At 46.5% G+C, this 27,993-nt stretch overlaps 1 protein-coding gene across 1 annotated transcript; it reads left to right on the forward strand.

Annotated features, from left to right (window-relative positions):
- Positions 1 to 1,030: 1,030 nt before the first annotated feature.
- Positions 1,031 to 27,912, forward strand: NPEPL1 (aminopeptidase like 1). Its single transcript, XM_077335719.1, has 12 exons — positions 1,031 to 1,231; positions 5,715 to 5,900; positions 7,187 to 7,357; positions 11,166 to 11,255; positions 13,386 to 13,467; positions 15,228 to 15,370; positions 17,799 to 17,876; positions 22,062 to 22,162; positions 22,646 to 22,769; positions 24,228 to 24,404; positions 25,489 to 25,599; positions 26,808 to 27,912. Exons 1-12 carry the CDS (start codon positions 1,082 to 1,084, stop codon positions 26,964 to 26,966), a joined length of 1,572 nt encoding a protein of 523 aa, XP_077191834.1. The 5' UTR covers positions 1,031 to 1,081; the 3' UTR covers positions 26,967 to 27,912.
- Positions 27,913 to 27,993: the final 81 nt, after the last annotated feature.

The following is a 27,993-nucleotide window of genomic DNA, read 5'->3' on the forward strand; positions in this document are numbered from 1 at the left end:
CAATGTGGTAAACAGATCATCAAATCCCCTAAGCCAGTGGTTCTCAACCTGGGGGTCGGGACCCCTTTGGGGGTCGAACGACCCTTTCACAGGGGTTGCGGCAGGGCGAACAGCTTGGCCAGGGTGAGGGGCATCATTCACACAACAGCCTTGCAGGGTATATCAAGATAGAGCATTTGTCTGTCTGGAGCAGCGGGAAAGCAGTAGATCGGCATGGTGGGACAAGAGGCAGATGAACTGAGAAACCCTGCGGAAAAACCAATTTATATACAGTCATGATCTTCATGCCATTGGTCAGTTTCGGTTTAATTTCTGTGAAAGAACCCTTGCATAATTGTATGGTTGGGGGTCACCACAACATGAGGAACTATGTTGAAGGGTCGCGGCATTAGGAAGGTTGAGAACCACTGCCCTAAGCAGACTGCTCTGCTGCTCAACATAAGGCCAAGAAAATCCATGGAAAAGAGACATAGAATAATGGAGTGCTTTGAAAAACCAGCGTAAAGAGTGACCTGGGTTCTAGATCAGATCAAGGCTGAGCTCCCTCCTAGGAGCTAAAATGGCTCAACCGAGGCTACCCTACTTTGGCCACTATGAGAAGGCAAGACTCCCTGGAAGCGACAGTCATGCTAGGAAAAACTGAAGGCGGCAGGAAAAGAGGGAGACCCCGCCTGGGAAGGATTGGCGCAACCAAGGGAGCCACGGCCCTCACCGGACCCCACTTCAACCGCACGGACACGGGGCCAGGCCATTCCCTCCAGCTCTGTTGGCAACCCTACCACGGTCTCTCTTCTTCAGCCCTGCTGGGTCGGAGCAAAGCCCCGCATCGGCCCCCACCATCATTTCGCTTTCAGCAGCGCCCCCCCCTCCCCAATCGCCAGACAAATGCCACGGGGCGCGCCGAGGTACACTGCTCCTGGCCAGGGAGGCTCCACGCCCTGCGGGTCTCGCCCTTCCCGCGGCCACAGCAGCGCTTCACTGCCCGGCCCGGCCGCAGGAGGCAGGCGCGCCGCTTGCCGGGGAGGAGCCGCGGAGGACGCCGCCCGCCTCCTGCCCGCCCGCCCGTGCCGCGGGGTGGAAGATGGCGAACGTGCAGCTGGAGTTCCAGGCCAGCGCCGGCGAGGCGGACCCGCAGAGCCGCCCTTTGCTCGTGCTGGGCCAGCTGCAGAACCTGCACCGCCTGCACTGGAGCCAGCTGCAAGGCAAGCTGCAGCCCAGGGTCACCGAGGAGGTAAAGCCCGGATCCCGCCTGCCTGCCTGGCTGCCCCGGGGGAAGCGGGCACGGGAGGGAGGGAGGCCGCCGGGCCGGAAAGACCCCCGGGGCGCCCTCCTGTTGGGCTCCCCGCGGGCTGCAAGGACCCGGCCGGTGAGTCCGGGGCGCCCCCACGTTGCAATGCGGCCCCGATCTCTCCTCCACGCCCCAGGCCCGGCTGGAGCGCGGCGCAGCGTCCGCCCTGAGTGGGGATGGATTGGCCCCTGGGCAGCGGCACATGGAGCCCCAGGCCGGGCTCGCCGGTGGCCTTGCTCGGGAGGAGCCCGCATTTCGGAGGCCAGGCTGTGCCGCAACAGAGTTCCTTCCCTCCCGTTGGGAGCTTTGGGGGCGTCAATCCGGCTCCTCGGGGGGCAGATTCGCCCACCCCGTCGAAGCTGAGCGCATGAGGTTGGCAGGATGTGAGTGGGGGGCTATTCAACCGCCCGGGGAAGAGTCTTCTCCAGCACCAGAGTTCATATCAAAGAATAGAGTTATTTAAAATGAGATTTGTTATAGCCGTCACTTGTTTGAACCAGCATTAACTAATATCTAAAGTGGGTACTGTCATTAAAAAAATTCAAGCCACAATAAAATAATAATTTAACTTAAGGATGACAATTCGGTATCACCCAGGAGAGGTTTTAAACGTTCCCAAAATTATGATGCATTGAGCTCTGACTCTTGAAAACTCTGGGACATATATTATCAGCCAGTAAGGTCTCACCAGACTTCTGTTTTATTTTGCCACAAGAGGCTTTTTTTGGCCATCAAGTCACAGCTGACAGAGGTGGTTCACCCTTGCCAAATATCACACTGATCTTCCTTGGTGGTCTCCTATCCAAGTAGAGGTCAGGGATGGCCCTGTTTAGCTTCCAGGATCTGACAATAGATTTCCCCTTGTGGGGAAAAATTCTAGACCCTAACAAAAAAATCTGTGCTGTGTCCCATCTGAGTGATCTCAAATATTCAGCTAATCATCAGTCTTTTTCTTGTGCCAGGCGCTGAGGAGAATCGTACCACTTTTTGTTGCCTAGATTTCTGAGAAGGCACAAATTTATTTATTTATTTGGATTTTTATACTGCCCATACTGCTCTGGGCGGTTTGCATGGAACATTGCATAAATTTACATGGAACATTATAACAATCTATAACATTATACAAATTTCAGTAGAACGTCACAACAATCTATCAGGTAACAATCACAACACAACATAATAACAACAACACTGGGGAGAGCCAATTGTTCAGTCATGGAGCATCTGGGCGGGATATGTGTGATAAAATTTTCTTCAGCAAAACAAGAGGAAATTACTGGTTTCTTTGTAGTTATATGTGTCCTGTGAGGAGTGGTCATCCGTTTCTTTCCCCAGTCTGAAGTACCCCAACCTGGTGAATACCAAGTGGAAAATTCCATAAATGTGGGAGTAACCACCAAAGCCTTGTTCACCATAGGACTTAGCCTGACCTCGGATGATGGTGCGGTCTTCAACAAAGTCACCAGAATGTTTTCGTACAAGTTTAAATCACATTTTGTTGACCTGAAAACTTGTATTTGCTGAGATTTAAAAGTGTTTTTAACTGTAGCTCGTTGGGCCTTGATTCCCAGATTATAAAAATAAGACATCAGCATTGTTGATTGCAGGAGTGAAATGGGTCCCCATAGGGCAGGGTTGTTCAAACTGTGGCTCTCCAGATGTCCATGGACTACAGTAACAATGAGCCCCTGCCAGCATGTCACCGACAGGGGCTCATGGTAGTTATAGTCCATGGACATCTGGAGAGCCACAGTTTGGCCACCCCTGCCAATGGCCAAGAGTCTGAACAGCACTATCCCAGTACCACCACCTGAAACCTACCGTTACAGGGGTAGTCAACTTGTGGTCCTCCAGATGTTCATGGACTACAAACGCTGGCAGGGCCTTATGGGAATTGTAGTCCATGGACATCTGGAGGACCACAGGTTGACTACCCCTGGTCTAGGTGGGGCCTGAACCACCACAGAATGGGGCCTCCCAGTCCAGTAGGATACCATGACCAATGATATCGGAAGCTGCTGAGAAATCCAGAAGTAAGGTTTGTCAACTTCCAGGTGGACTCTTGGGATCTCCTTGGGGTTAAAGTTGATCTCTGGGCAATCACTTGGACAATATGAAGAGTCCCTTGGGCCCTTGGTCAATCAAGGCCCGTGTTGTGTATTCAGCCTGGTAACAGCTCTCTCCAGGGTCTCAGACAGGGGTCTTTCACATCACCTCCTGCCAGATCCTTTAATTGGATATGCCAGGGATGAAAAGTGATATATAAATCTAATAAATAATATTAAATAAATAACACCACAGATGACACAGGGTTCCAGTCCGGTTTTACTTGTGGGATGGACAGCATAGAGTCCACATCTATAACGTAGTTGAAATTAGATTAAGGCGGTTTTTAAATTAATCTGATTATAGAATGTTTTAAAATTCTCTCAGCCCCACCTATCCCACCTGTAGAGCGTCTGTTGCAGGGAGAGGAAAGGAAGGCAGTTGTAAGCCGCTTTGAGATTCCTTTGGGTAATGAAAAGCGGGGTATAAAAACATTCCTTCAAAATGAATGTTTTAATGTGACAATTGTTATTTATTGGTTTAATATATTTTGTTACCCACTCTGAGCCCTTGGGGAAGGGAAGGGCTTCGGCCTCCTCACAGTAATATATTAGAGTGCAGCACTGCTGAAGCTATTAAAATGGGAACGGGGGGTCCATTTTGAGACTGGGTTTAATATCATACACAATTTGTCCATTTCATAGGAGTAGGGAGAAGGCTGCCAAGTCATCCATGTGGGAGGTCAGTGAATGTATTTCCTCATTGTTAAGCAACAACTGGAAGATTAGTCCCTGCTTTTTTTAAAGTTACCGCTTCTCAAGCTGCAGATATTCTGTCCAGCCAGTCAACTCAGGAGATAGGGTGATTGGTCTGGATTGCCATGACACCAGGTTGCTGCTGCTCTCCTCAGTCTGTGACAGTCACAGTATAAGAAGAAGAGTCGGTTTTCATACCCCACTTCTTCATTGACCAAAGGGGTCTCAAAGCAGCTTACAATCGCCTTCTCTTCCTCTCCCCACAATAGTCACCCTGTGAGGGAGGTGAGGCTGAGAGAGCTCTGATATTACTGAAGAAGAAGAAGACTTGGTTCTTATATGCCACTTTTCTCTACCCGAAGGAGTCTCAGAGTGGCTTATATTCACCTTCCCTTTCCAATCCCCACAACAGACACCCTGTGAGAGAAGTGAGTCTGAGAGAGCCCTGATATTACTGAAGAATAAGAAGAATTGGTTCTTATATGCCGCTTTTCTCCACCCGAAGGAGTCTCAAAGCAGCTTACAATATCCTTCCCTTCCTCTCCCCACAACAGACCCCCTGTGAGGTAGGTGAGGCTGAGAGAGCTCTGACAGGACTGCTCGGTCAGAACCGCACTATCAAGACTGTGACGAGCCCAAGGTCACCCGGCTGGCTGCATGTGGAGGAGCGGGGAGTCAAATTCAGCTTGCCATATTAGACGCCGCTACTCTTAACCAGGAGGACGTGCTGGCTAGAGTCCATTCCAGCAGTCATTTCACACATTATACTAAAACAGAGATGGGCTTACCACTCCATGCCTGCTCAGCAGGGAACTGGAACCAAGCCCAACTCTTCGAAGGGTACTTCAGTGGTGGAGGGGCCCGTAGTTCAATGATTTTCCTTCCTACAGTCAAGTCACAGTTGACCCAGAGGGTTCTCAAAGCACGAGAACTTCGTAGATGGTTTGGCATTCCCTGCCTCCTCATCACAACCCTGGACTTTCTTGGTGTCTTCCAGTCTAAGAACAAATTAGGGTTGACCGTGTTTAATTTCCAAGATGAGGCTAGTCTGTGCTATTCATAGAGAGCTCTCGTTTAATCCCTGGCATCTCCAGTGAAGGACTCGTGTGAAAAACTTTTTTCTGGAGATCCTGGAGACCTGTTACCAGGTACTAACCATGATAAACCAGTGATGTAACTCATGCTTTCGTGCATGTTTAATGAATGCTCTTTTGATCCACTGTCTTTGCAACTGAATTTCTCTGTGTGGACTGGTAAAAAATTTAATTGCAAGGGATCGCCAAAGTGCATTGAAAGTGCATTCCTCCATTCTTTGTGTAATCTCATTGCAGCTTAATGTGCACAGAGGTATTGTGTAATGGGTTTGCAAACACCTGGTCTTAAGAAGCATTGCGGTACTGCGTAATGTGTTTACAAACACCTGGTCATAGTATGCATTGTGGTATTGTGTAATGTGTTTGCATGGGATGAATTCAGATGACCATTTTCTGATTGGCAACTCAAACCTTGAGAGGACTGACTGGAAAAGACAACAATGCCAGCAAATGTTGAAAGCCCCCAAATGCTGTATTTTTGTTGACAGAACCTCCACCACCACCATCTTTTGCTCTCTCTTCTGTTCTCAGACATGGCAGGCCGCCTTGAGCACGTTGAACCCCAACCCGACCGACAGCTGCCCCCTGTACTTGAACTACGCCACTGTTGCCGCCCTGCCTTCCCGGGTCAGCAGACACAACAGCCCATCGGCCGCCCAGTTTCTCACAAGGCTCATTCGGAACTGCCTCCCGGGAGGGGTGAACCGATGCGTTTTGGTAAGGACTTTGTTGGAATGTTCCTCGGAAAACATCAAGGGGCTCCTTTGCTTTTGGGGCTGAAGAGCATCCAGTCCCACCACACTGTCCGCTCCTGTAGTGTCTTTAGCCCCAACCACCCACAGTCAAATAAAAACGGGGACACGGGCTTTAAAATAACAGATTGGTAGCATGTAAGCTATGTGCTTCCTGAAGGTCTCTTATGTGCAGACCTGCTAGTTCTGGTTATAAGCTTTCATGTACATCTGTCCAAAGAAGTGTGAATGCATATGAAGAAGAAGGTTGGTTCTTATATGCCGCTTTTCCCTACCCGAAGGAGGCTCAAAGCGGCTTACAGTCACCTTCCCATTCCTCTCCCCACAACAGACCCCCTGTGGGGTGGGTGAGGCTGAGAGAGCCCTGATATTACTGAAGAAGAAGAGTTGGTTCTTATATGCTGCTTTTCTCTACCCGAAGGAGGCTCAAAGCGGCTTACAGTCGCTTTCCCATTCCTCTCCCCACAACAGACACCCTGTGGGGTGGGTGAGGCTGAGAGAGCCCTGATATCACTGCTCGGTCAGAGCAGTTTTATCAGTGCCGTGGCGAGCCCAAGGTCACCCAGCTGGTTGGGTGAAAGCTTATACCCAGAATTAAACTTTCTTGGCCTTCAAGGTGCCACTGAACTCAGATACCTGAGTTAAACTGGCTCTCAAATTAAGTAAATAGCCCCTAAGGGGAGATTTAATTTCTCCTTTCTCTAGACAGGGTACCTCAGCAGGTTCAAGGTTGCTTTTTTCTCTCACAGAGAGCACCCAACCAACCAACACCAGTTAGGAATGATGGGCCCTTAACAGGATTCTTATTTGTCACACTAGAGCAAGCTTTTCCCCCTAAACCCTAATTAAACAGCCAAAGAAAAGCCAGGCTAAGCTGATCCTTTCCAGAGCCACGAAATCTCTGTCCAAACGTGAAAAAGGTTTTGTCACTCTTCTTAAGCTTGGGTGGGATCATCCTTTCCCATCCAGCGGAGCGCTGATTGGCTGACGATCACTTGGATTGGCATGAGGCCTAAATCACAAGGATTGGTTCGGAACCCTGGAGGAAAGGCGGGACTTTTAAGCTTGATGGCCACACCTACCTTGGCCCAGTTAGTGTTGACCTCATCTTTCATTTCATACAATCCCAAGGGTTAGAAACCTCCCTGCAAGACAAACGCTGCTTTATTAGTTTAGCGGCTTAAGAAGTATAACTTCATTCATCTCCCCAGGCATGCATTAACACTCTTGGCTTCCCAATTGCCATTTCAGATGGTTTGTGAGCGCTCAGACGTCTTTGCTTCGGCTTGTGCAATAGCAAGGGCCTTCCCACTGTTCACCCATCGTTCCAGCGCATCGAGACGTACGGAGAAGAAAACGGTAACTGTGGAGTTTTTCCTGGTTGGCCAAAACAATGGACCAGTGGAGGTGGAAACCCTTAAAGTGAGTAAAGGGAACTCTCTCCGTCTGCATAACGTAAGTGCTTGACAGTGCCGCTCTAGGCAGAGTTATGCCTTCCCCAGCCCACTGACATAAATAGGTTTAGAAGGCCATAACTGTGCTTAGGATTGCACTGTTCAGAGTAACGTGGTTTGAGTTGGGCATGAATGTTTTATGTTGGATTTATAGGATTTTTTTGGCATGTCTTCATTTTTTTCTTCCTTTACCAATGTGGTATGATGGTCCATTTTCAGTTTGCAAGCAGTTCTTAGCTGTTAACTGATTCAGATGTTTTTCTTCTGTTGTCTCTTACGTTGGGGATTCAAAAGTGGCTTATATCACTACACACTGGTTTGTTTGTTTGTTTATATTTGGGTTTATATACCATTTGTTTTGTATGCGGAATTCAAGAGACCTGTAAAAGACTTTGAGCTTTGGAACAGAGTCTGGGATCCTGAGCCCTTGTTTGGGATTTGCTGGCCCCAGGCCCTTAGCCAATAATAGAAGAGACTTATGGACCAATCATGAGCCACACTTAAGGACCAATTGTGTGCCTTGTCAGGAGTCACGAACATTATATAAGGTGCACTGTTTTGCTTGTCTGGTGTTCAGTTGTTCAGTGTTTTCTGCTTCCAGTAAAGTTGTTGGTTGTTGGAGCTGAGTGACCACCCCTCTCAGTAAACGGGCTTGGGGTGGTTTACAATACAATTAAAACTTCAATAAGAACATCAAGAATTCTGGTTGAATTCTCGATCAGGCTTAAGGTTTTGGTTATCACCTTTAAGGCCATACGCAGTCAGGGCCCAGTATCCCTAAGGGATCGCCTCTCTGCATACACTCCTCAGAGAGTCTTGCTGTCTATCACTTCCAAACTCCTGGTGGTCCCTGGCCCCAAGGAAGCCCGCTTGACTTCAACCAGGGCCAGAGCTTTCTCCATCCTGGCCCCCACCTGGTGGAACGAGCTCCCAGAGGAGATCAGGGCCCTGACGGAACTCGAGCAGTTCCGCAGGGCCTGCAAAAGGGAGATCTTCCACCAGGCATTTGGTTGAGCTCGATCCGAACCACTGCTTCCCACTGGCCCCCAAGCCTCCCTCCGACAATCATTACAGATCCGCCCAACCCTCAGTACAAGTTAATCAATGTTCTAGTATTCTACTGTTCTACAATGTTTCTTACTATCATTTTGTTACTGTTACTGGTGTTTCCACATCTCTGTAAGCTGAGTTAATTGTTCCCGTTCCATGTAAACCACCTGAGCCTTAAGGTAGGGCGATATAGACACATACCTCTGTTCTAAACTTACTGCTCATTGAGTACCCATTGAGTACCCACCCACTTTTCCTATTGCAAAAAAGGGAGAAAAGGTCTTCTTTCTTTATATCCCATGCATAATTTTGTAAACCTAGATTCATGCGAGATTTGCAGGACTACCCTTCCAGGCTCCTGCAGAAACTCTAGCCTGGATCCCAGTGAGCAAATACATACTAGGAGACTGCATTTTGATTGCACCCTTTCCTTTATTAACCGTTTTGAATCCCAGCTGGGGAGACAAGCAGTGTATAGATAAGTAAGTGCAAAGGAATGCATTGGCTTAGATTTATTTTTCAAATCATTGTCACTTAACAAATCCTCTTCTGTTTATCCGAGTTTTATTACAAACAAGCAAACATAAGCAATACAGCATATAACATTTATATATTCTAAATATGTTTTTTTTTAATCAAAGTTCCTCCGTGGAGATCTGTGCCAGGAACTTTCTCAGCACACAGCTCTCCTCCCGACATTTCGCTTTCAGCTTTCTCGAGGGAGAAACTTGGCGAGTGTGCAGATAGTTCGTTACAAAGGTCACCCGAGAGTTCAGCTTTTTACAAACAGGAAAAGTGAAACTCCAAATCTACAAAACTAAGAAAATCTTATAAACTGTAGTGACTTAACATTGGGATAAACCTCATTCCTTTCATTCCGCTGTTTTATCCCAGTGTAAGAACTATGATTGTTATATGGAGTACTGTGTGCAGTTCTGGAGGCCTCATTTCAAGAAGGACGTAGATAAAATTGAAAGGGTACAGAGGAGAGCGACGAGGATGATCTGGGGCCGAGGGACCAAGCCCTATGAAGATAGGTTGAGGGACTTGGGAATGTTCAGCCTGGAGAAACGGAGGTTGAGAGGGGACATGATAGCCCTCTTTAAGTATTTGAAAGGTTGTCACTTGGAGGAGGGCAGGATGCTGTTCCTGTTGGCTGCAGAGGAGAGGGCACGCAGTAATGGGTTTAAACTTCAAGTACAACGATATAGGCTAGATATCAGGAAAAAATGTTTCACAGTCAGAGTAGTTCAGCAGTGGAATAGGCTGCCTAAGGAGGTGGTGAGCTCCCCCTCACTGGCGGTCTTCAAGCAAAGGTTGGATACACACTTTTCTTGGATGCTTTAGGATGCTTTGGGCTGATCCTGCGTTGAGCAGGGGGTTGGACTAGATGGCCTGTATGGCCCCTTCCAACTCTATGATTCTATGATTCTATGATGTTGTATTACTTATTTTTGATTGTTTGTGATTAACTTGATTAATTGAAGAAGATTTCATGATTCAGAATATTGCCCTTTAAATGCCAGGCTCTGTTCTTTTTTTGGTACCATTTTTTGGTTTTCCCTGCTGTTTCCCTATTGTTTTTGTTTAGCCTAAATTTATTTTCTGGCAGAGCATTCTGGGTGGGTGGACACATTCTCGTTTTTAATTTATTGATGATCGCTCCAGTCTGAATAAAAGTGAACACCTTGCCAAAGGACCCCGCCCCGTACCTGAAAAGTTGCACGGATCAAGAAGAGATTTCAAACTGACGTCTCCTCTTTACAAACTTTCTAAGTTAATGATCGTCCACACTGGTCCAAGCACTCCTGTAGTGGGATGGTTGCCCAAAATGGTATTCCTCTGACAAGTGCAAGCATCCACTCGGTCGCCATCATGCGTCAAGTCTCTATGATCCTACCATTCATATTTAGAGGCTGAAGACAATTGGGTGTTGGCCCTATCATCATTTATCTAATGTGGTCCTAGGGTGCAGATAGAAAAATCTTCACAACAGGGGCCTGGTACAGGAAGGAGAGATGTTTGTTCAAACCTGGAAGAACTCAGAGATTTGCAAGAAAGTGTGAAAACTGGGAAACAAATAGGCTGGAGGGTTGTAAAACTCTGAAAAAGTAAAATATGATGCCGCCGAACCAGAAGCAAAATTCGGGTGGTATCCAACTTGGTTTGTTTGCCCTCAACAGTAGGTACGGAGGGGTCAGGAGAAGAGGATGGATGGGAGAGGAGACACAGAGGATGGGAAAAGTGGGCATAGCATAAAGGAGGGGAACTAGGGAAAGAGAAATTAGATATATTATTAATATTAATATTATTATTAGATTTATTGCCCTCCATTCCCAGTGGCTCATGGCGGGTTACATTAGCCTGAATAAAACCCCATTGAAAACCCCATTAAAACCCCAGACATCTTATGGCTCTCTCATTTGTATTCTTCAACACGTCTGTGCCCCAAGATATATGTGGAAAATTGGCCACAGAGAGAGCTTACAATGGAATCATCATATTTATTTATTTACAAAAACACACCACCCCACTGCCCCTCATCGGTGCCACCAAGGCAGCTAGCCAATTAAAAGCACACATAATAAAAACACGTCTTAAAAACCATTTAATAACTAAGCTAAAATACACATACAAAAAAAATTTAAAAAACAATCCCAACGGGCAAAGCCAATGCCAGCTATGTAACATGCTCACACCCCTTTCTGTTCTTGTGACTTTTCTAGTGTCTGGGAAGTGCTACAGAAGGAGTCCGGCTGGCTGCTCGGATCGTCGATACCCCATGCAATGAAATGAACACAGACTGTTTCCTGGAGGTACGGATGTGCATCCTTGGAGTCCTGTGGCTGCGTTCAGGCCCAGCACAGGTTCTAGCAGCAGGGCTTGGGGTAGACCCTCAGCCTTGATTGCAGGACTCCTCTGTTAAAGGAACTTAGATAACTGGTGCTGGAAAGAATCTCTGACTTCTCAAGAACAGCAGGCCCAGTGGTCAGAGCAAACAGTAGCGTGTAATTCGGGGATTCCCAACCAGGGTTCCAGAGATCCCTAGGGTTCCATGAGAAGCTCCCCAGGGGTTTTGTGGCCTTTCCCGGAAGTTTAGATGGCTGCTAACATCACTCGACTTGGAGAGTCAGCTTGGTGTAGTGGTTAGGAGTGCGGACTTCTAATCTGGCAAGCTGGGTTTGATTCTGCACTCCCCCACAAGCAGCCTTGGGCTTGCCACAGCACTGGGCTCGCCTCAGCACTGATAAAGCTGTTCTGACTGAGCAGTGATATCAGGGCTCTCTCAGCCTCACCCACCTCACAAGGTGTCTGTTGTGGGGAGAGGAAAGGGAAGGTGACTGTAAGCCACTTTGAGACTCCTTCAGGTAGAGAAAAACTGCATATAAGAACCAACTCTTCTTCTTCAGTAATATCAGGGCTCTCTCAGCCTCACCTCCCTCACAGCTGCTGCTGGATTCCATTTCCCCTCCTGCTCTACTGGCCTAGTTTCCTTCTCCATAAGGTAAATGGTAAATGACAGATTGATTGGCTGGCTCCTGATTCTTACTTCCACACCCACGTCTCTGAAGGGGCATGTCACCACTTCCGGGGGTCCTCAAAACCTGAAAAGTATTTCAGGGGTTCGTCTGCATTAGGAACCGGAAGGATGAGCTTTAAGGATAAATTTAAAATGCAAATATTGATTACAATATTCGGCCCTGGCCCCAACTTGGTGGAACGAGCTCCCTGAAGAGCTACAGGCCCTGTCGGATTTGTTAGCTTTCCGCAGGGCCTGTAAGATGGAGCTCCTCCACCAGGCTTATGGTTGAGGCCATGGTGGGTCGCAGAGTTACTATTGGAGGATCCCTTAGTAGTGCTTAGATCTGGACCTTCGCTCCCAATTGAGAGAGAGTTCTTGACCGCTAGTTGGATAGAGGGTGAAGCGGGTGGGAATTAGAACTCTTTTATCGCCATCTTGTAATATTTTATGCCTAATGTTAATGTTAATCAGCCTCTTGTGGCGCAGAGTGGTAAGGCAGCAGAAATGCTGTTTGAAGCTGTTTGTCCATGAGGCTGGGAGTTCAATCCCAGCAGCCGGCTCAAGGTGGACTCAGCCTTCCATCCTTCTGAGGTCAGTAAAATGAGGACCCAGCTTGCTTGCTGGGGGTAAACGGTAATGACTGGGGGAGGCACTGGCAAACCACCCCGTGTTGAGTCTGCCATGAAAACGCTAGAGGGCGTCACTCCAAGAGTCAGACATGACCCGGTGCTTGCACCGGGGATACCTTTACCTTTACTAATGTTAATGTTTATATTTTTAGGAGTTTACTGGTTTATTTTGTTTTATTGTGAACCACCGCAAGTTCAAATGGAGAGCAGCGGTATATAAATTTGTAAATAAAAAAAATACAATAAACTGCACAACTTAAAAATTGAAAGCATCGATAAATCAGAATTGTATACCACATATGGTGCTGCTGCAACAAATCTTTGTAATATATCACATAGATAGATTAGTTGGAGCAGCACCGAACAGACTTTCTTGACCACCCGGCAAGCCCTAAAATTTCCTGTATTTGTGCATTTTAAAATAAGTTGACCTTTGAGGAAGACCCCTTGGGTCAAAACGTGTTTGATCTCAGTTCCTTGTGTTATTTTGAAATGATATACGGTAGACGATCGTGAATGATCAATGTTTTTAATTTTAAACTTGTGTACTTCATTGTAATAAATATTTGCACTTTAAAATTATCCTTGTAGCTCTTTGGGTTCCTAACTTGTCGAGTTAGGTTGGTTTTTGTTTCCCTTATTTGTTTTGTAGGGTTTCCTCCATGGTCAATAGGTTGGAAAAGGTACATGATCTGACTCAGTGTAAGGGCATCATATATGTTACGTGAATAGCCCGGGAGGCTGGGGAATGCTGTCATTTCATGCTAGTCTCTCTCTTGCTCCCTTCCTTGAAGGAAATCAGAAAAGTTGGGAAAGACTTGGGGATCGTTCCAACCATTTTTCGCGATGCAGAGCTGAAGGAGAAAGGATTTGGAGGTCAGTCAGTCGAAAAAAGTGATCCTAACCCCATTGACTTGGCATCAATCCATTCTGTTTCTTTTTCCCCACCCAAGAATTTGGAGCAATTAAATATCCTTAGAGTGGCAGTGTGGCATATCATCTAGAATGCCACTGGGGAGAACTGGATTCGGATTCTCATACACCTGAGAAGTTTGGTGGATGAACTTAGCCCCCTACTTCTCTGCCTGACCTACCTGGCAGGGGTGTTGTGATGGCAAAATGTGGCCACCCAGAAGACATGATATATAACTTTATATAAAAAAAACAGTGTTTTAAATGTTAGAACCAGTAATGGGATGATTCTAGTCAAAACCCAAAGAACTCTTTAGGTCCTTGCTAGACTATGCACAGAGCCTCTTGTGGCGCAGAGTGGTAAGGCAGCGACATGCTGTCTGAAGCTGTCTGTCCATGAGGCTGGGAGTTCGATCCCAGCAGCCGGCTCAAGGTTGACTCAGCCTTCCATCCTTCCGAGGTCGGTAAAATGAGTACCCAGCTTGCTGGGGGGTAAATGGTAATGACTGGGGAAGACACTGGCAAACCACCCCGTATTGAGTCTGCCATGAAAACGCTAGAGGGCGTCACTCCAAGGGTCAGACATGACTCGGTGCTTACACAGGGGATACCTTTACCTTTTAGACTATGCACAGCAGGATTTCGTCTGCAGTTTTTATCCAATCTCAGTATCCCAACCTTCTCCTGTTCCTCCTGGTTTTGACCTCAGAGGGGGGACCTCAGGAGATTCTTTGGATATGTGATGGCCCCATGCAGTGACCCCACTAGAGAGGAATTACATGTAGTGAAGTTAATATCAGTAGATCCCGACAAATTTGAATTTATGAGACCAGTTTGGGATTGAATTACACACCCAAGATATTATAGAGACTAAGTAGGTTATGTTCAACAATAAGAAAAACATTATCAGAGGATTGAGTTATTACAATATTGAGATTTAGAATTCACCGGTGAAGAAATCGAAAACAGACATATACCTGGGAATCCGTTTTGAAATTGTTTTGAATATCGTGAATTTGGTTTGAACATTAAATCTCTTTGCCATCGCCAGCTTGAGACTTTTTTCTTCTATTGTATCACGGCTGACGGGTCTTCCTTCACCTGTTGCAATTCAGGAACTGCAGCTATAACATCCTCCAGAAGTAGACATCCAATCCAGATCTTAAAAATTCACACTGAAGAACCATCTCACAAGGAAAATTCCAGTAGCACCTTAAAGACTAACAAAATTGTGGCAGGGGAGGAGCTTTCCTGAGTCAGTGCTGTCTTCTTCAGATATTCAGGTATCTGAGGAACTGAGAAAGTTCTTCACCATGCCATAAACTGAGTTAGTCTTTAAGGTGCCACTGGAATGCTACTCTTTTCTACTGCTACAGACTAATGCAGCTACCCATCTTGACCTATCCACCAGGGATATTCCAGTGTCGAATGCACTTCACCATCAGGAATTCCTTCCTCAGGCTCAGAGGAAACTCCCTTTGCTGTAATTTACATCCAGTCGTCCAAGTCCTGTCATCCAATGTGCCTAAGAACATCTGCTCCACCTTCCACATGTCATCCCTTTAAATATCAGAAGGTGGCAATCATGATACCTCGTAAAATCTCTTCTTCGGTGCTGACATCCCCAGACTCTTCAATCCCAATTCCAGCCTTTTTCAGTGATGCAAACTCTGTTTTTATTTGTATAGTGCAATGGGGTTCTCAGTCTCTCCTTTCCTACCCAGGTATCTATGGTGTGGGCAAAGCAGCTGAGCACCCACCAGCTCTAGCTGTGCTCAGTCATACCCCGGAAGGTGCCACGCAGACCATAGCTTGGGTTGGGAAAGGCATCGTCTATGATACTGGAGGACTCAGTATTAAAGGGAAGGTAGGTTTCTCTAGGATATTACTTCAGGAGATGAAGCAGTGTTGGAAGTAGCCACAGCTCTGAGAGCAAGGTCTACAGAGGCATCCATGTTATCCCTCTTCCCATCACAGGTGTAGATTCTCTAATATAAATGCAAGGACTGGTCTCCCCTTTTCTGGATGTGATACAACTATCAGCCAAAATGGAGCTGGCCATGCCTTCATTTTGGGTTCTGTAACCCTGAGGAGATCCCCAAGTTTGTAGAAAAATCTGCTGTGTTAAGAAACAACAACTTGGGCCTGACTCCACACATATACACACATATAACATTGAGAGTGATGTTTTGGGTGGCCATAGCAATCCAAAATGGTGGCTGAAATGGAAGGGTATATGTGGGCCAGCAAAGTGGAGAAGAACCCAGCAAAGGGAAAGCAGGAATTTGTGGTTGAGAGGAATTTTGCCTGGGAGTTGCCAGTTCCTCTAATCTAAGCATTTACAAGAGAAGACCCCGAGATTTTTAAGCCTGCGGGCACAATCGGAATTCTGATACAGGGTGGTGGACACAATCACAAAATGGCTGCCAGAAGAGGTGGAGCTAGCTGCAAAATGTCAGGGAGGAAGTTTCTATGGAATTCTAATAGTAACTCTACAGCATTTTATGAAGAACGTCTGTTTAACAGGATGCCTTTTTAACATAACCATAGTATTTTGAAATGGTACGCACACAGATTACGTTCTCTCATGATGAGGATGCTTGTGCTCTGGTGGCACCTGCCACCAAAGACACTTAAAAAAATACTCAAACAGTGAATCAGATTTCCAGTGGCCAATCCAGAAGCCCTGCTGGGAGAAGTCCTATCTGGCCCCACCCACTTTCTAAAAGCACTTGGTGGGCACCAGGAAAGGTATTGGCTAACCTCTTGGTATCCGTGGGGACTCCTGATTTACAGCTTACATAATGCTTGCAGAGTAATCTTCTTAAAAGTACAACAGTGTCATCCTAAACAGAGTCACACCTTTCTTGGCCTGACTCTAATGGATTTAGAAGGAGTTAACTCTGCTTAGGACAGCACTGCAAATGGTGAGGGACAAGAGAAGCACGAGCAAAAGAAATCTGCAGACAAATTCAGTGATGTGTGAGTAGGTGTACAATCGTACGGCACATTACATTGGCCAATTAGAAGATGTTTTCCTAAACATTGAAAAGCTTCTGCAGGGATGTGGGCCTGATTTGAGTCTCATGTGGGGCCAATACAAGGAATGTGGGGCTGATATGAGGCTGTCTAACTGCAGCTTTGAGGGCTAATTGAATTCTAGTTCTCTTCTCAATCCACAGCTGTATTTTAGCGTAAGGGAAATGTTAGGAAAGTGAGAGCCAGTTTGGTGTGGTGGTTAGGAACGCAGACTTCTAATCTGGTGAGCTGGGTTTGATTTCCCGCTCCTCCTCTAAATGCAGCCAGCTGGGTGACCTTGGGCTGATAAAGCTGTTATGACCAAGCAGTAATATCAGGGCTCTCTCAGCCTCACCTCCCTCATAGGGTGTCTGTTGTGGGGAGAGGAAAGGGAAGGCAATTGTAAGCCACTTTGAGATTCCTTCGGGTAGAGAAAAGCGGCATATAAGAACCAACTCTTCTTCTTCTTCAGTAATATCAGGGCTCTCTCAGCCTCACCTCCCTCACAGGGTGTCTGTTGTGGGGAGAGGAAAGGGAAGGCAAATGTAAGCCGCTTTGAGATTCCTTCGGGTAGAGAAAAGCGGCATATAAGAACCAACTCTTCTTCTTCTTCAGTAATATCAGGGCTCTCTCAGCCTCACCTCCCTCACAGGGTGTCTGTTGTGGGGAGAGGAAAGGGAAGGCAATTGTAAGCCGCTTTGAGATTCCTTCGGGTAGAGAAAAGCGGCATATAAGAACCAACTCTTCTTCTTCTTCAGTAATATCAGGGCTCTCTCAGCCTCACCTCCCTCACAAGGTGTCTGTTGTGGGGAGAGGAAAGGGAAGGCGATTGTAAGCCGCTTTGAGATTCCTTCGGGTAGAGAAAAGCGGCATATAAGAACCAACTCTTCTTCTTCTTCAGTAATATCAGGGCTCTCTCAGCCTCACCTCCCTCACAGGGTGTCTGTTGTGGGGAGAGGAAAGGGAAGGCAATTGTAAGCCGCTTTGGGACTCCTTCGGGTAGAGAAAAGCGGCATATAAGAACCAACTCTTCTTCTTCTTCAGTAATATCAGGGCTCTCTCAGCCTCACCTCCCTCACAGGGTGTCTGTTGTGGGGAGAGGAAAGGGAAGGCGATTGTAAGCCGCTTTGAGATTCCTTCGGGTAGAGAAAAGCGGCATATAGGAACCAACTCTTCTTCTAATGACGGAGTTAGGTTTCAGGTGGGAATTAGAATTAAGCCCTTTTTGCATCCAAATTACCTGCCTCACCTCTTATGGTCCTATTTGTTTTGACTAGACAACGATGCCTGGCATGAAACGAGATTGTGGTGGAGCAGCTGCTATTCTGGGAGCCTTCAAAGCCACCGTGAAACAAGTAAGAACAGTTAACATCCCAGGAATGATCCTTGTTTGGCTGAACTGATGATGAGTTTGTTGGGCCATTTTAGCAAATAGTACAGTTTGTTCTGCTAGTGCATTGTAGCGCTGTCTTTTGGATTCTGCAAAAGTGGCCTGAATCAATGGGGGTGATGGAGCCGGGGGAGGGACCGTGGCTCAGTGTTAGAAGGACCAGGTGGCAAGAGAGACCGTAATCTGAGTCCCTGGAGAGCAGCTGCCAGCCTGAGTAGACAATATTGACCTTGATAGTGGTCTGGTTCATTATAAGACAATTGAGTTGAAACCGCCCTTAATGTTTTGTGAAGAGGATGCTGCTCTATCTGTGGGATGTTGAGCTTTTCAGGGTTATCTGTCCCATACTTAGGAACCCAAAAAGTCTATCTATGCTACTTTGCTTAAGTGTAGGCTCCAGACTGGATTTTCCTGGACTAGTCACGTGCTTCAGTGTTCCCATTTCTGTGTCCTCAGAACTAAAACACTTACTGTGGATGCTTTTTTTCTTTTTCTTTTTTTGAGGTAGTGGCTCAAAATTTTGCTTGGATCTGTTGAGTTGGCATTGCCCCAGTGGCACTGGTTCTCCTGGGGACGCTGTACATGCACTGGTTCTGCTGGGCTTGCAACCCCCATGTTCATTTTCTACTGCAGAGACTACCTGGTTTGACATGAGTTTGACACTGGCCTACCTTATGGTGTTAGTGTCTGTCATGTGAAAGTCCTTGAGCAATGAAAGCACTCTGGGGGAAAAAATGAATCCAAATACCATATCAGTATTGCAGTTCAGGGTTTTGGGGAATCCCATTTGGGGGGGGGGGTCTAAATATATCCAAATCTAAAAAATTCCATTTCGGGGGGTACACCCCTAGTGAGAAGTGTGAAATGTCCTGAAACTGTAACCGCACTCCCCCTCTACTTGGGTGCAGTGTACAGTTTTTAAAAAATGCATGGGGCAAGTACGCTTGCTGGTATATTCTCTTCCTGACCTTGGATCATACCAGTTGTTTCCAGGAGTATGGAGTGAATCCAGCCCCAGTTCACCTTTTCAGTCTTTTCTGTGGAAGCTCGTCTGGCAGACCTGGCTTTGATACTTTCTCTTGCGCTGCTGAAGGGATAGGTCTGCTGCTTTTGCTAAAGTGGATGTTGAGATGCTGTTTGCATGTCAGTGTGGCTTAGTCTCACCTAAAGGATGTGTGAAATGGCACAGTGGAAAAATATTGGAAGAGAAGTGAGGTGAGATCGAAGTTCTGACTGTCAGTATTTTATGGCCATTCTTTTATCCAGGTATAGATAGATTGGGGTATTTTTTCAGCTACCCAAAACGGCCAATCCTGAAAAATCCCCAAAATACACAAGATTTTTTTTTGGGGGGGGGGGACTGCTGTATAGTGGAAGTTAAATGGGATTAAAAGGGATAGGACCCCCTGGTTTCAGTTTTTGAAACTTGGGGAGAGGGGTTGAGGAGATGCACTAGCAGCTATGCTGCAAATTTGGTGCTTCTACCTAAAAAATCAGTGTCCTGTTCCCCCCACAATCCCAGGTTGGTTCTCTATTTTCTAGTGATCCATGCGACAGTCACCTCCAGAATAGATTTCTGTAATTCGCTTTACGCTGGCCTACCCTTGTCCTCGATCCGGAAACTTCAGTTAGTGCAAAATGCAGCAGCCAGGGTCCTCACTGGCACACCTTGGAAGGCCCATATGTAGCCTGAGCTGAGGCAGCTGCATTGGCTGCCAGTTGCTGTCCGGATCTGGTTCAAGGTTTTGGTTTTAACCTTTTAAGGCCTTACGCGGGTTGGGACCCACATACCTGAGGGACTGCCTATTGCCCTTTGCTCCCCGCAGGGCTTTAAGCTCTGCGGTTGAGAACCTATTGGTCATTCCCGACCCTAGGGAAGCGCGCCTCGACCAGGGCCAGGGCTTTCTCTGTCCTGGCCCCCACCTGGTGGAATGAGCTCCTGGGTGAGCTGCGGGCCCTGCGGGATTTGTCAGCTTTCCGCAGGGCCTGTAAAACGGAGCCCTTCCGCAAGGTCTATGGTTGAGGCTGGGGTCAGCGAACTAGAGTCATCAACCCCCCCTCCCCGGGGTTGGAAGTGTCCATTGCTCCTTCTCCAGTCGCCCCATCACTTCGGTAGTGGGGGTGGGAAGGGGATTCCTTTTCCATCATGTTGGGATTTTTTAAGTCTTTTAATGGGGTTAAGACTACTGTTACCCGCCACGAGCCTCATAGGGAGTGGCGGGAAATTAATAATAGTAATAATAATAATAATAATAATAATAGTAATAATAATTGTAATAATAATTGTAATAATTGTAATAATAATAATAATAATAATAATAATAATAATAATAATAATAATATACCATTGACTATAATGATCTCTATGGGGTATAATGGAGCTGGGAAAACTCAAGATTAAAAAAAAACACCTGAATGCCAATACCAATTTGGTATTGGAATTTTGAAATATTGTAAAATACCAATGATTTTTAGTTCAATACACTTGAACCCGAAAAAAAAACATGATTTTTTTGCTCCTGGTATTTACAGCGTGCTTTCATTGCTCAAAGACATTCATATGACATACACCAGCATCATAACGTAGGCCTGTGTGATTAATTCCATATTGCAGAGGCTAGAAGGGAACGGTTCCCTTGTTTAATGAGCGTCATGGCTGAAATGAGATTTCAGTGGGCAGCTTTCTGGACAATTGGACCTTCGGTTTTCCACCGCAATACACCAGCTTCCCTGTTTTTGCTGACCATCAGCAAATCCCTCTGGAATAACTCGGAAGATTGGGTGGGGAAGAGCTCTTTCCCCGATCCCCTTCATCCCCTGCCCTGTTTGCCAGTCCTATAGTCGGAATGAAGCCTCAAATAAACTTCATGGGCCAACAAAGAAGCCAGGAGCCAACCTTGCAAGCTCTGGGTGGAGTTTCATGCTGCCTCTAAATGTCTCCCAAACAAAGACACAAGGATGGCACCTTTGAGAAGCCGCATTTTGAAATATTGTGACCAACCGTGTGGGAAAAGAAAGTGGCCAGAGAAATTCCATTCTCACCATAAATCCCAGCCCAGTAAATCCCACTGGCATCCCTGTTCAGGCCTCCCACCCTCTGAAGGCCCCCAAGCTCTCCAACCATTCTCTCGAGTGATTTAATGGACAGTTGGTCGGCCTGAGATCAGTTCAGGAGGCAATCTAATGCTGCTAAATGAGTGTTTCCCAGGAGAAACAGCATGAAATGGATATTGAGCAGAGATTTCCTGTGTACCAAATGTCTAGTTTTTACAAGCTAGAGCAAATCTCCCCACATAAAATGGAATGATTCAAACTTCCTCGTGGTTAATAAAGCAAAGGCTTTAAGAGGCACACTTTTTTTTTAAATTAAAAATTAAGCTTGAAAGAAAATTGACAGAGTGGGGTAGGGACGGTTTGTTTTTGGTGTAAGCAGAATACAACGATTGTTGACAGGACCGTTGTTGGACTGGTTCAGTTTTTAACTGGCTGCCTCTGCGGTTGTCATTTGGTATTTTCGTGGGGTTGCCATGTTGGTCTACAATAGAACAGCTGGATTCGAATTCAGGAACACCTTAGAGCAGGGGTAGTCAAACTGCGGCCCTCCAGATGTCCATGGACTACAATTCCCAGGAGCCCCTGCCAGCAAATGCTGGCAGGGGCTCCTGGGAATTGTAGTCCATGGACATCTGGAGGGCCGCAGTTTGACTACCCCTGCCTTAGAGACTAACAAGATGTTCGGGGTATGAATTTACGAGAGTCAAAGCTCACTTCATCAGATCCGACAAAGTGAACTTTGACTCGCAAAAGTACATAACCTCAAAATCTTCTTTGTCCCTAAGGTGCTCCTGGACTCGAATCTGAAACAGAAGTTAGCCGAATGGGAATATAAACCTGAGTCTTCCATTTCTAAACTTGCACTACCAAGGTAGCTTGCTACAAATCTTTTAATTAATTAATTTATACTTTACGCTGGTACAGGTAAATAAATAGAATACAAATTATTCTTGAGGCGTGAACTGCAGTATTTTGCACGGCTTCCAGTGTAACACACAAACCTGGGGCAAGTTTTTCCCACCACTAGCTCTTACTTGACAGCCAAACTGTTTTCTAAATCATGTTAAATTCTGCCTGCCTTCTCTTAATGCCATAGGGCTTTAAAGACAATCTCCATGCTGTTTTTTGCTTGGCTGAGAATTCAGTTGGACCAAATGCAACGAGACCGGATGATATACATGTTCTCTACTCGGGAAAGTAAGTAAAATAACTGGATTGGATCCAGCCAGTTTTTTTCATTCAGTCCATTTCAATAAATTTTGTTCCTATACCGCCCCATTCTATCAGCTTGGGGTGATTAACAACAGTATAAAAGCACACAATAAAAATCATACAATTTTTACAATTAAAAACTCATCTCCTAGAATTGAGCTTCCTGTGGCTCATGAAAGCTCTTCCCCTGCTGCAAGTTTTGTTAGTTTTTAAGGTCCTTCTGGATTTTTGCTCTTTTCTGCAGGTTCAGCTCTGTTTATAAATCCTACAGCTCAACCCAGAGAAATCATTTCTTTTTTGGGTTCTCTTCTTCCTGTTCTGTTGATACTGTATTCCCTAGCTATTGTGCAGAGGAAGGCAGCAAAGCCAGTCTGCGGAGATCTGGTAGGCTATAGAGTCATGGATGAATGTGTGTGCATCGGCTGAAACTTCGCCCATGTTAACCAAATTGCCCCGCCCTCTTCCCAGGACTGTGGAAATCAACAACACTGATGCTGAAGGCAGGCTGGTGCTTGCAGATGGGGTCGCATATGCCTGCAAAGACCTGGGAGCCGACATCATTCTCGATATGGCCACTCTCACTGGGGCTCAGGTAATTGTGCCCCTGTTGTCGCTAGCTGTCTTCTGCTTTGATCTCTACATCTGATAGCTCATCTCTGAGCTCCTCCGCATTTTCATCACTTGTACGCTCCTGTTGCTTGGTGGGAGGGGGGGGATGTCTTTTTTACATGTGTTTTGTGCCCTCTAGTGGTCAATCCTATATTACATCGTTGTATGTTTGGTCTAAAAACCTGCTGTTTAAATCTGCAGGAAGATCATGTCCAGACATACAGCGATATAATATTGAATCAACAGCTCCACTACTCAGCTATGGCTTCAGGAGAAGCCATTAGTGGTCAGTCATCTTTCAGGAAATACTGTGATTAATGTTATCATGGTTTAAATGGGATTTTATGGGTCATACTGTTTATGGTTGTTTTGTAAGGCTCCTTGAGGCAACACTGTCGTGAGAGGCGGGGTATAAATTTAAAAATAAATAAATAAATCTGCATTTTGAGGGATTCTGAATAAACCTCTGAAGAACACAATTTTTTGGAATGCAGTTTGAAAACCGCTGGACTACATGCCAACTGAGAATTCCCACCTTAGTGAAATGTGTTTTCACAATTCCCTCAAACGTTAAAATCTTCAGTAATCTAAGTGTGAGTGCTGGTTGTATGTGGAGGAGTGGGGAATCAAACCCAGTTCTCCAGATTAGAAGATGCCACTCTTCTGCTACACCTAGCTGGCTCTATAATACTAATAATTTTGTGTCATTGAGTTGCGACCGACTGTTGGCACCCCCAGGACCATGGGCTTTTCAAGGCAAAAAATGAGCAGAGGTTATTTGCATTTTCTTACTCTGAATAGCAATTCTGGACTTTGCTGGCTTCTGGCTATTCAGGCTCCTGTGTCCCATAGCTCGGTTAGTGGTTAAGGATGGCAACTTGTAATCTGATAAGCCAGGTTCAATTCTCCACTCCCCCACATGCAGCCAGCTGGGTGACCTTGGGCTTGTCACAGCTCTGATAAAGCTGTTCTGACTGAGCAGTATGTCAGAGCTCTCTCAGCCTCACTTACAGGGTGCCTATTGTGGGGCAAAAAAGGGAAGGCGATTGTAAGCCTCTTTGAGACTCCTTTGGGCAGTGAAAAGCGGAGTATAAAAACCAACTCTTCTTCTTAACATTCTCTTTTGCTGACCAAGTGGGAAGGGAGGAAGGAGAGGAGCTTGGAACAGGAGGGAGGGCCACAGGCAAGCCGAAGGTGCCACTTCCAAGGGGAAAAAGCCAAACAGAGTCTGGTAAATGCAACTTGCCAAACTCTGAGGAATTGACAGTTCTACATGAAAGTCTGGCATATGGCAGCTATGTCACTGCAGAAATCTTCTGTTGACTTAAAATGTGTGAGCACCACAGAAGCCTAAAGCAGCTCTGCCTGTTTGCAAAAGTAGCTTTTATCTACCTCACTTTCTCTCTCATTCCACGTTTTTCCTCTCTTTTCCTCCTGCTAGGGAATTGCCACAGGGAAATACCACGCAGCAGTCCTCACCAACAACGAAGAGTGGGAAAGGGCCTGTGTCAAGGCTGGCAGAAACTGTGGCGACCTGGTTCATCCTCTTGTTTATTGCCCCGAATTCCATTTTAGTGAATTTACCTCAGCTGTAGCTGACATGAAAAACTCTGTGGCGGTAAGTTTACCAGGCTTTCTTTTGAATTATTCCTTTCTTGAAGGCAACTTGAAGGTTTGAGATTCCATATTGGAGATGGTGTTGATTCAACTTACTCAGCAGTGTCAGGCATGAGTTTGCTCATTAACGTTTATTGTCCCATTAATTTCTCTTGGGGGCCATTTTGTATGTAGCTTGAAAGGAAGACGAGAGGGAGAGAATGTTTTGTTTTTCTTTTAATTCCATATATACTTGGACTGAAATCCAATCTAGAGGTGACCATCGCATGGATCACAGTAGCTGAGCAGTCTGGGGGCAGGTAGGGTGCTAGTAGCCTTGCCTGGCACAGGTGGAAAAATGCCGTGTTGGGCTACTTCCAAGACCTGGGCCTCCGTAGACAAAGAGGCATCCAGAATCATACCCAAGTTCCTGGCCAAAGGCGAAATGTCAAGCTATACCCCAGGCAAGGTGAGCAAATGCACTTCCTGTCCTGCCATCTTTCTGCACAGCCACAGGACCTCCATCTTGGAGGAGTTGAGTTTCAGGCAATTCTGCTCTAACCATCCAGCAACAGCTTCCAAACATCTGGTGAATGTAACTGGGGGGGACTCCGAGTGGCCATCCATAAGAAGATAGAGCTGGGTGTCATCCACATACTGGTGACAACCCAGGCCATAACTCCAGACCAACTGTACCAAGAGGGTGCATAAAGATGTTAAATAGTGTGGGAGAAAGGGACCCCACAAGGCAGTCGATAAGGATGCGACAGTTCCTCTCCAACTGCCACCCTCTGTGTCTAGTTCTGGAGAAGGAAGTGCAGCCATTGAAGGGCTGTCCCCTGCCCCAGCGAGGCAGTGAGCCAACAGCTCATGGTCTATCACATCAAATGCGGCCGAGAGGTCGAGCATCATGAGTATGGCTGAACTGCCCCAATCCAGTTGGTGCCAGAACAAAAAATTGCCTGTGCAAACTTCTGCCCTGCTTTACATGATATAAGACATTGCTGCATAGAACTTTGTTGCTCCCGCAAAACTTAGCATCGCACCTGCACACCTTTGAAAAAAACTACTTCCTCAAGCAAATGTCTTTCTCCTGTCTCTTCCAGGACCGTGATAATTCCCCGAGCTCATGTGCTGGACTCTTCATTGCCTCCCACATTGGTTTTGACTGGCCCGGCGTCTGGGTCCACATAGATATTGCTGCACCCGTCCATGCAGTGAGTACCACCCCTCCAGAGGCTTCAGCAAACTCCCACATGCATCATGTGATTACCCTCTTCCTGGCTTTATTCAACTTCCCAAATTTATTTTATGTAACTTCTTCACAGCCTTGCTGTCCCTTTGGCCTGTGCAATTCAGTGCTCTTTAACCCATGGGCTGGGACCTTCAGGTGGATCACAGGGCCCCACCCACTGGGTCACATGCCCCAACAGAGCTGCAGTTTGGAATCACTCGCTGCTAGTGTTTAGTCTCAAAATGGCTTACAGTCGCCTTCCCTTTCTCTCCCCAGGACAGACACCCTGTGAGGGAGGTGGGGGTAAGAGAGATCTGACAGGACTGCTTTATGAGAACAGTACAATCAGGACTGTGACTAGCACATAGTCACCCAGCTGGCTGCATGCAGAGAAACGAGGAATCAAACCCAGCCTGCCAGATTAGAGGCCAATGCTCTTAACCACTATGCCACGCTGGCTCCAACCACTGCACCAAGCTTGTTGATGAGAAATGTGTCTCATTCTGTTCAGAATGTGTCTCATTCTGTTTTTTAAAAAAAGAGTATTACTGGCTGTTCATTGTGATGGAACTTCCATGTTCATAGGCAGGAAACCCTCTGAAATGGATACTAGGAGGGGGCATCACAGAGATAGGCTTTGGCCTCCATGTCTTTCTCGTAGGCTTTCCAGGGACAACTGGTTATCCATTGTGAGAAACAGGAAACTGGAGGACACAAGTCAAGCTCTTATGTTCCTCACAACAACCTCACCCTCTATAACAACAGTGTGGAATGTTTGCCTGAATTAGTTTTTTTCTGGCATTGTGCGTGTGTAAAGTGCCATCAATTTGTAGTCAACTTACAGCGGCCTTGTGAAATTTTCAAGACGAGATATTCAGAGGTTGTTTACCCTTCCCTTCGTCCGTATTACAACCCTGGAGTTGCTTGGTGGCTTCCTATCCAGGTCTTACGCGCTCCCCCACCCCCCGCAAGGTGAGATCCAGGTCAGGGCCTTACAGCAGCACACACTGAGAGCACCAACCTCATGTAACAGGAGTGTGCAGTTACATGTACCCTTCCTTGTATGCACAAGGTAAATTCACATACTGCCTGTTTGCATCTGCCAGAAGGATTTGCAGGTAGCCCATGTTTGTGTTACATGCTGTACGTCTGAATGGGCTACCCTCTGAATGACCTCTGATTTTCCCATAGGGGGAACGTGCCACTGGTTACGGCGTGGCTCTGCTGCTCTCTCTCTTTGGCCGAGCCTCCGAAGACCCTCTCCTGAACATGGTGTCTCCCTTGGGCTGCAACGGAGACTCCCTGGACGACAACATGGAGAGGGATTCCAAAAGGCGCCGTTTGGTTTAAACTCTCCGCCACCCCTCGGAGACGGCACACCGGAATTACCTCACTTTGCACTGACAAGTTTCCAAAACGGTGAAAGTACCATGTGTCAGGAATGACCATTTTAAAAGAGAGAAAAAACTCAACACAAACATTTGATTGCCCCTCTGATTCTGGAGAAACGCTAAATTCTGCATTGCTTTTAAGAACAAAAAAGTATGCTTGGGTTTTTACTAAAATGTTAAGACTGTGCTGCCTGCATTCTCCACCAAGGAACGGCTGGGGACTCGTCTCCTCCTCCTCCAGGTCCTATTCAGTTGCATCTGAGTGACAGCTTAACTTCTTGCTGGCAGAGTCTGCAGAGTTAGGCCCAAGGCTTTTAATTCCCCTGGAGGGTTCCTTGTTCCCTGCCACTTTCTCTCCTGTATCCCCTGAGGCCTGGAGCCAAGACTTTTCTGGGCCACATTCTTTTTCTGTTCAATCACTTTCCCCTCACCTGCTGTCCAGCTTAGGTGAGGTCATGTTTCCCGCAGCAGGTGAGGAAAGAAGCTAGAAGGCGGAACTGCCAGGGGAACAGGTGGAAAGAGCGGCAGCAACCCTCAGCATCGATGGTTTGGGTGGGAGGGACTTTGCAAGCTATCTACACTGCCAAGGGGCATCCTTGAGAGAGGACCACTTTGGGCTCTTCTTTATTCAGCAGCAGTTCTTCCCAGCATGGCACTCTAGGAGGCCTTATTTTCTAAACAAGAAAGGCTTTTTAAAGAAAAAAAATCCCCTGGAAGATGCCGTTCTTGCATGTTCCAATCTTTTCCTGATCATCAAGGTCGCCTAAAGAGTGATCAGGTGCATTTCTCCATCACATTTTTACCCTTCTTCTGCTAACAAACTGTACTAATGCTTAGAAATGAATGTTTATCATGTAGAGAGGGGGGCATCACTGTAATAGAATAAAATCCTCCTCTCCTCTTGACATGCCTGGTCTGGTCTGACATGTTTCTTTTGTACAAATGGTGTAACTCAAGACTTGCTCAACTTTTTTCCTCTTACCTCT

This window comes from Paroedura picta, chromosome 4 (assembly GCF_049243985.1).
Source record: "Paroedura picta isolate Pp20150507F chromosome 4, Ppicta_v3.0, whole genome shotgun sequence".
Classification (NCBI taxonomy): Eukaryota; Metazoa; Chordata; class Lepidosauria; order Squamata; family Gekkonidae; genus Paroedura; species Paroedura picta.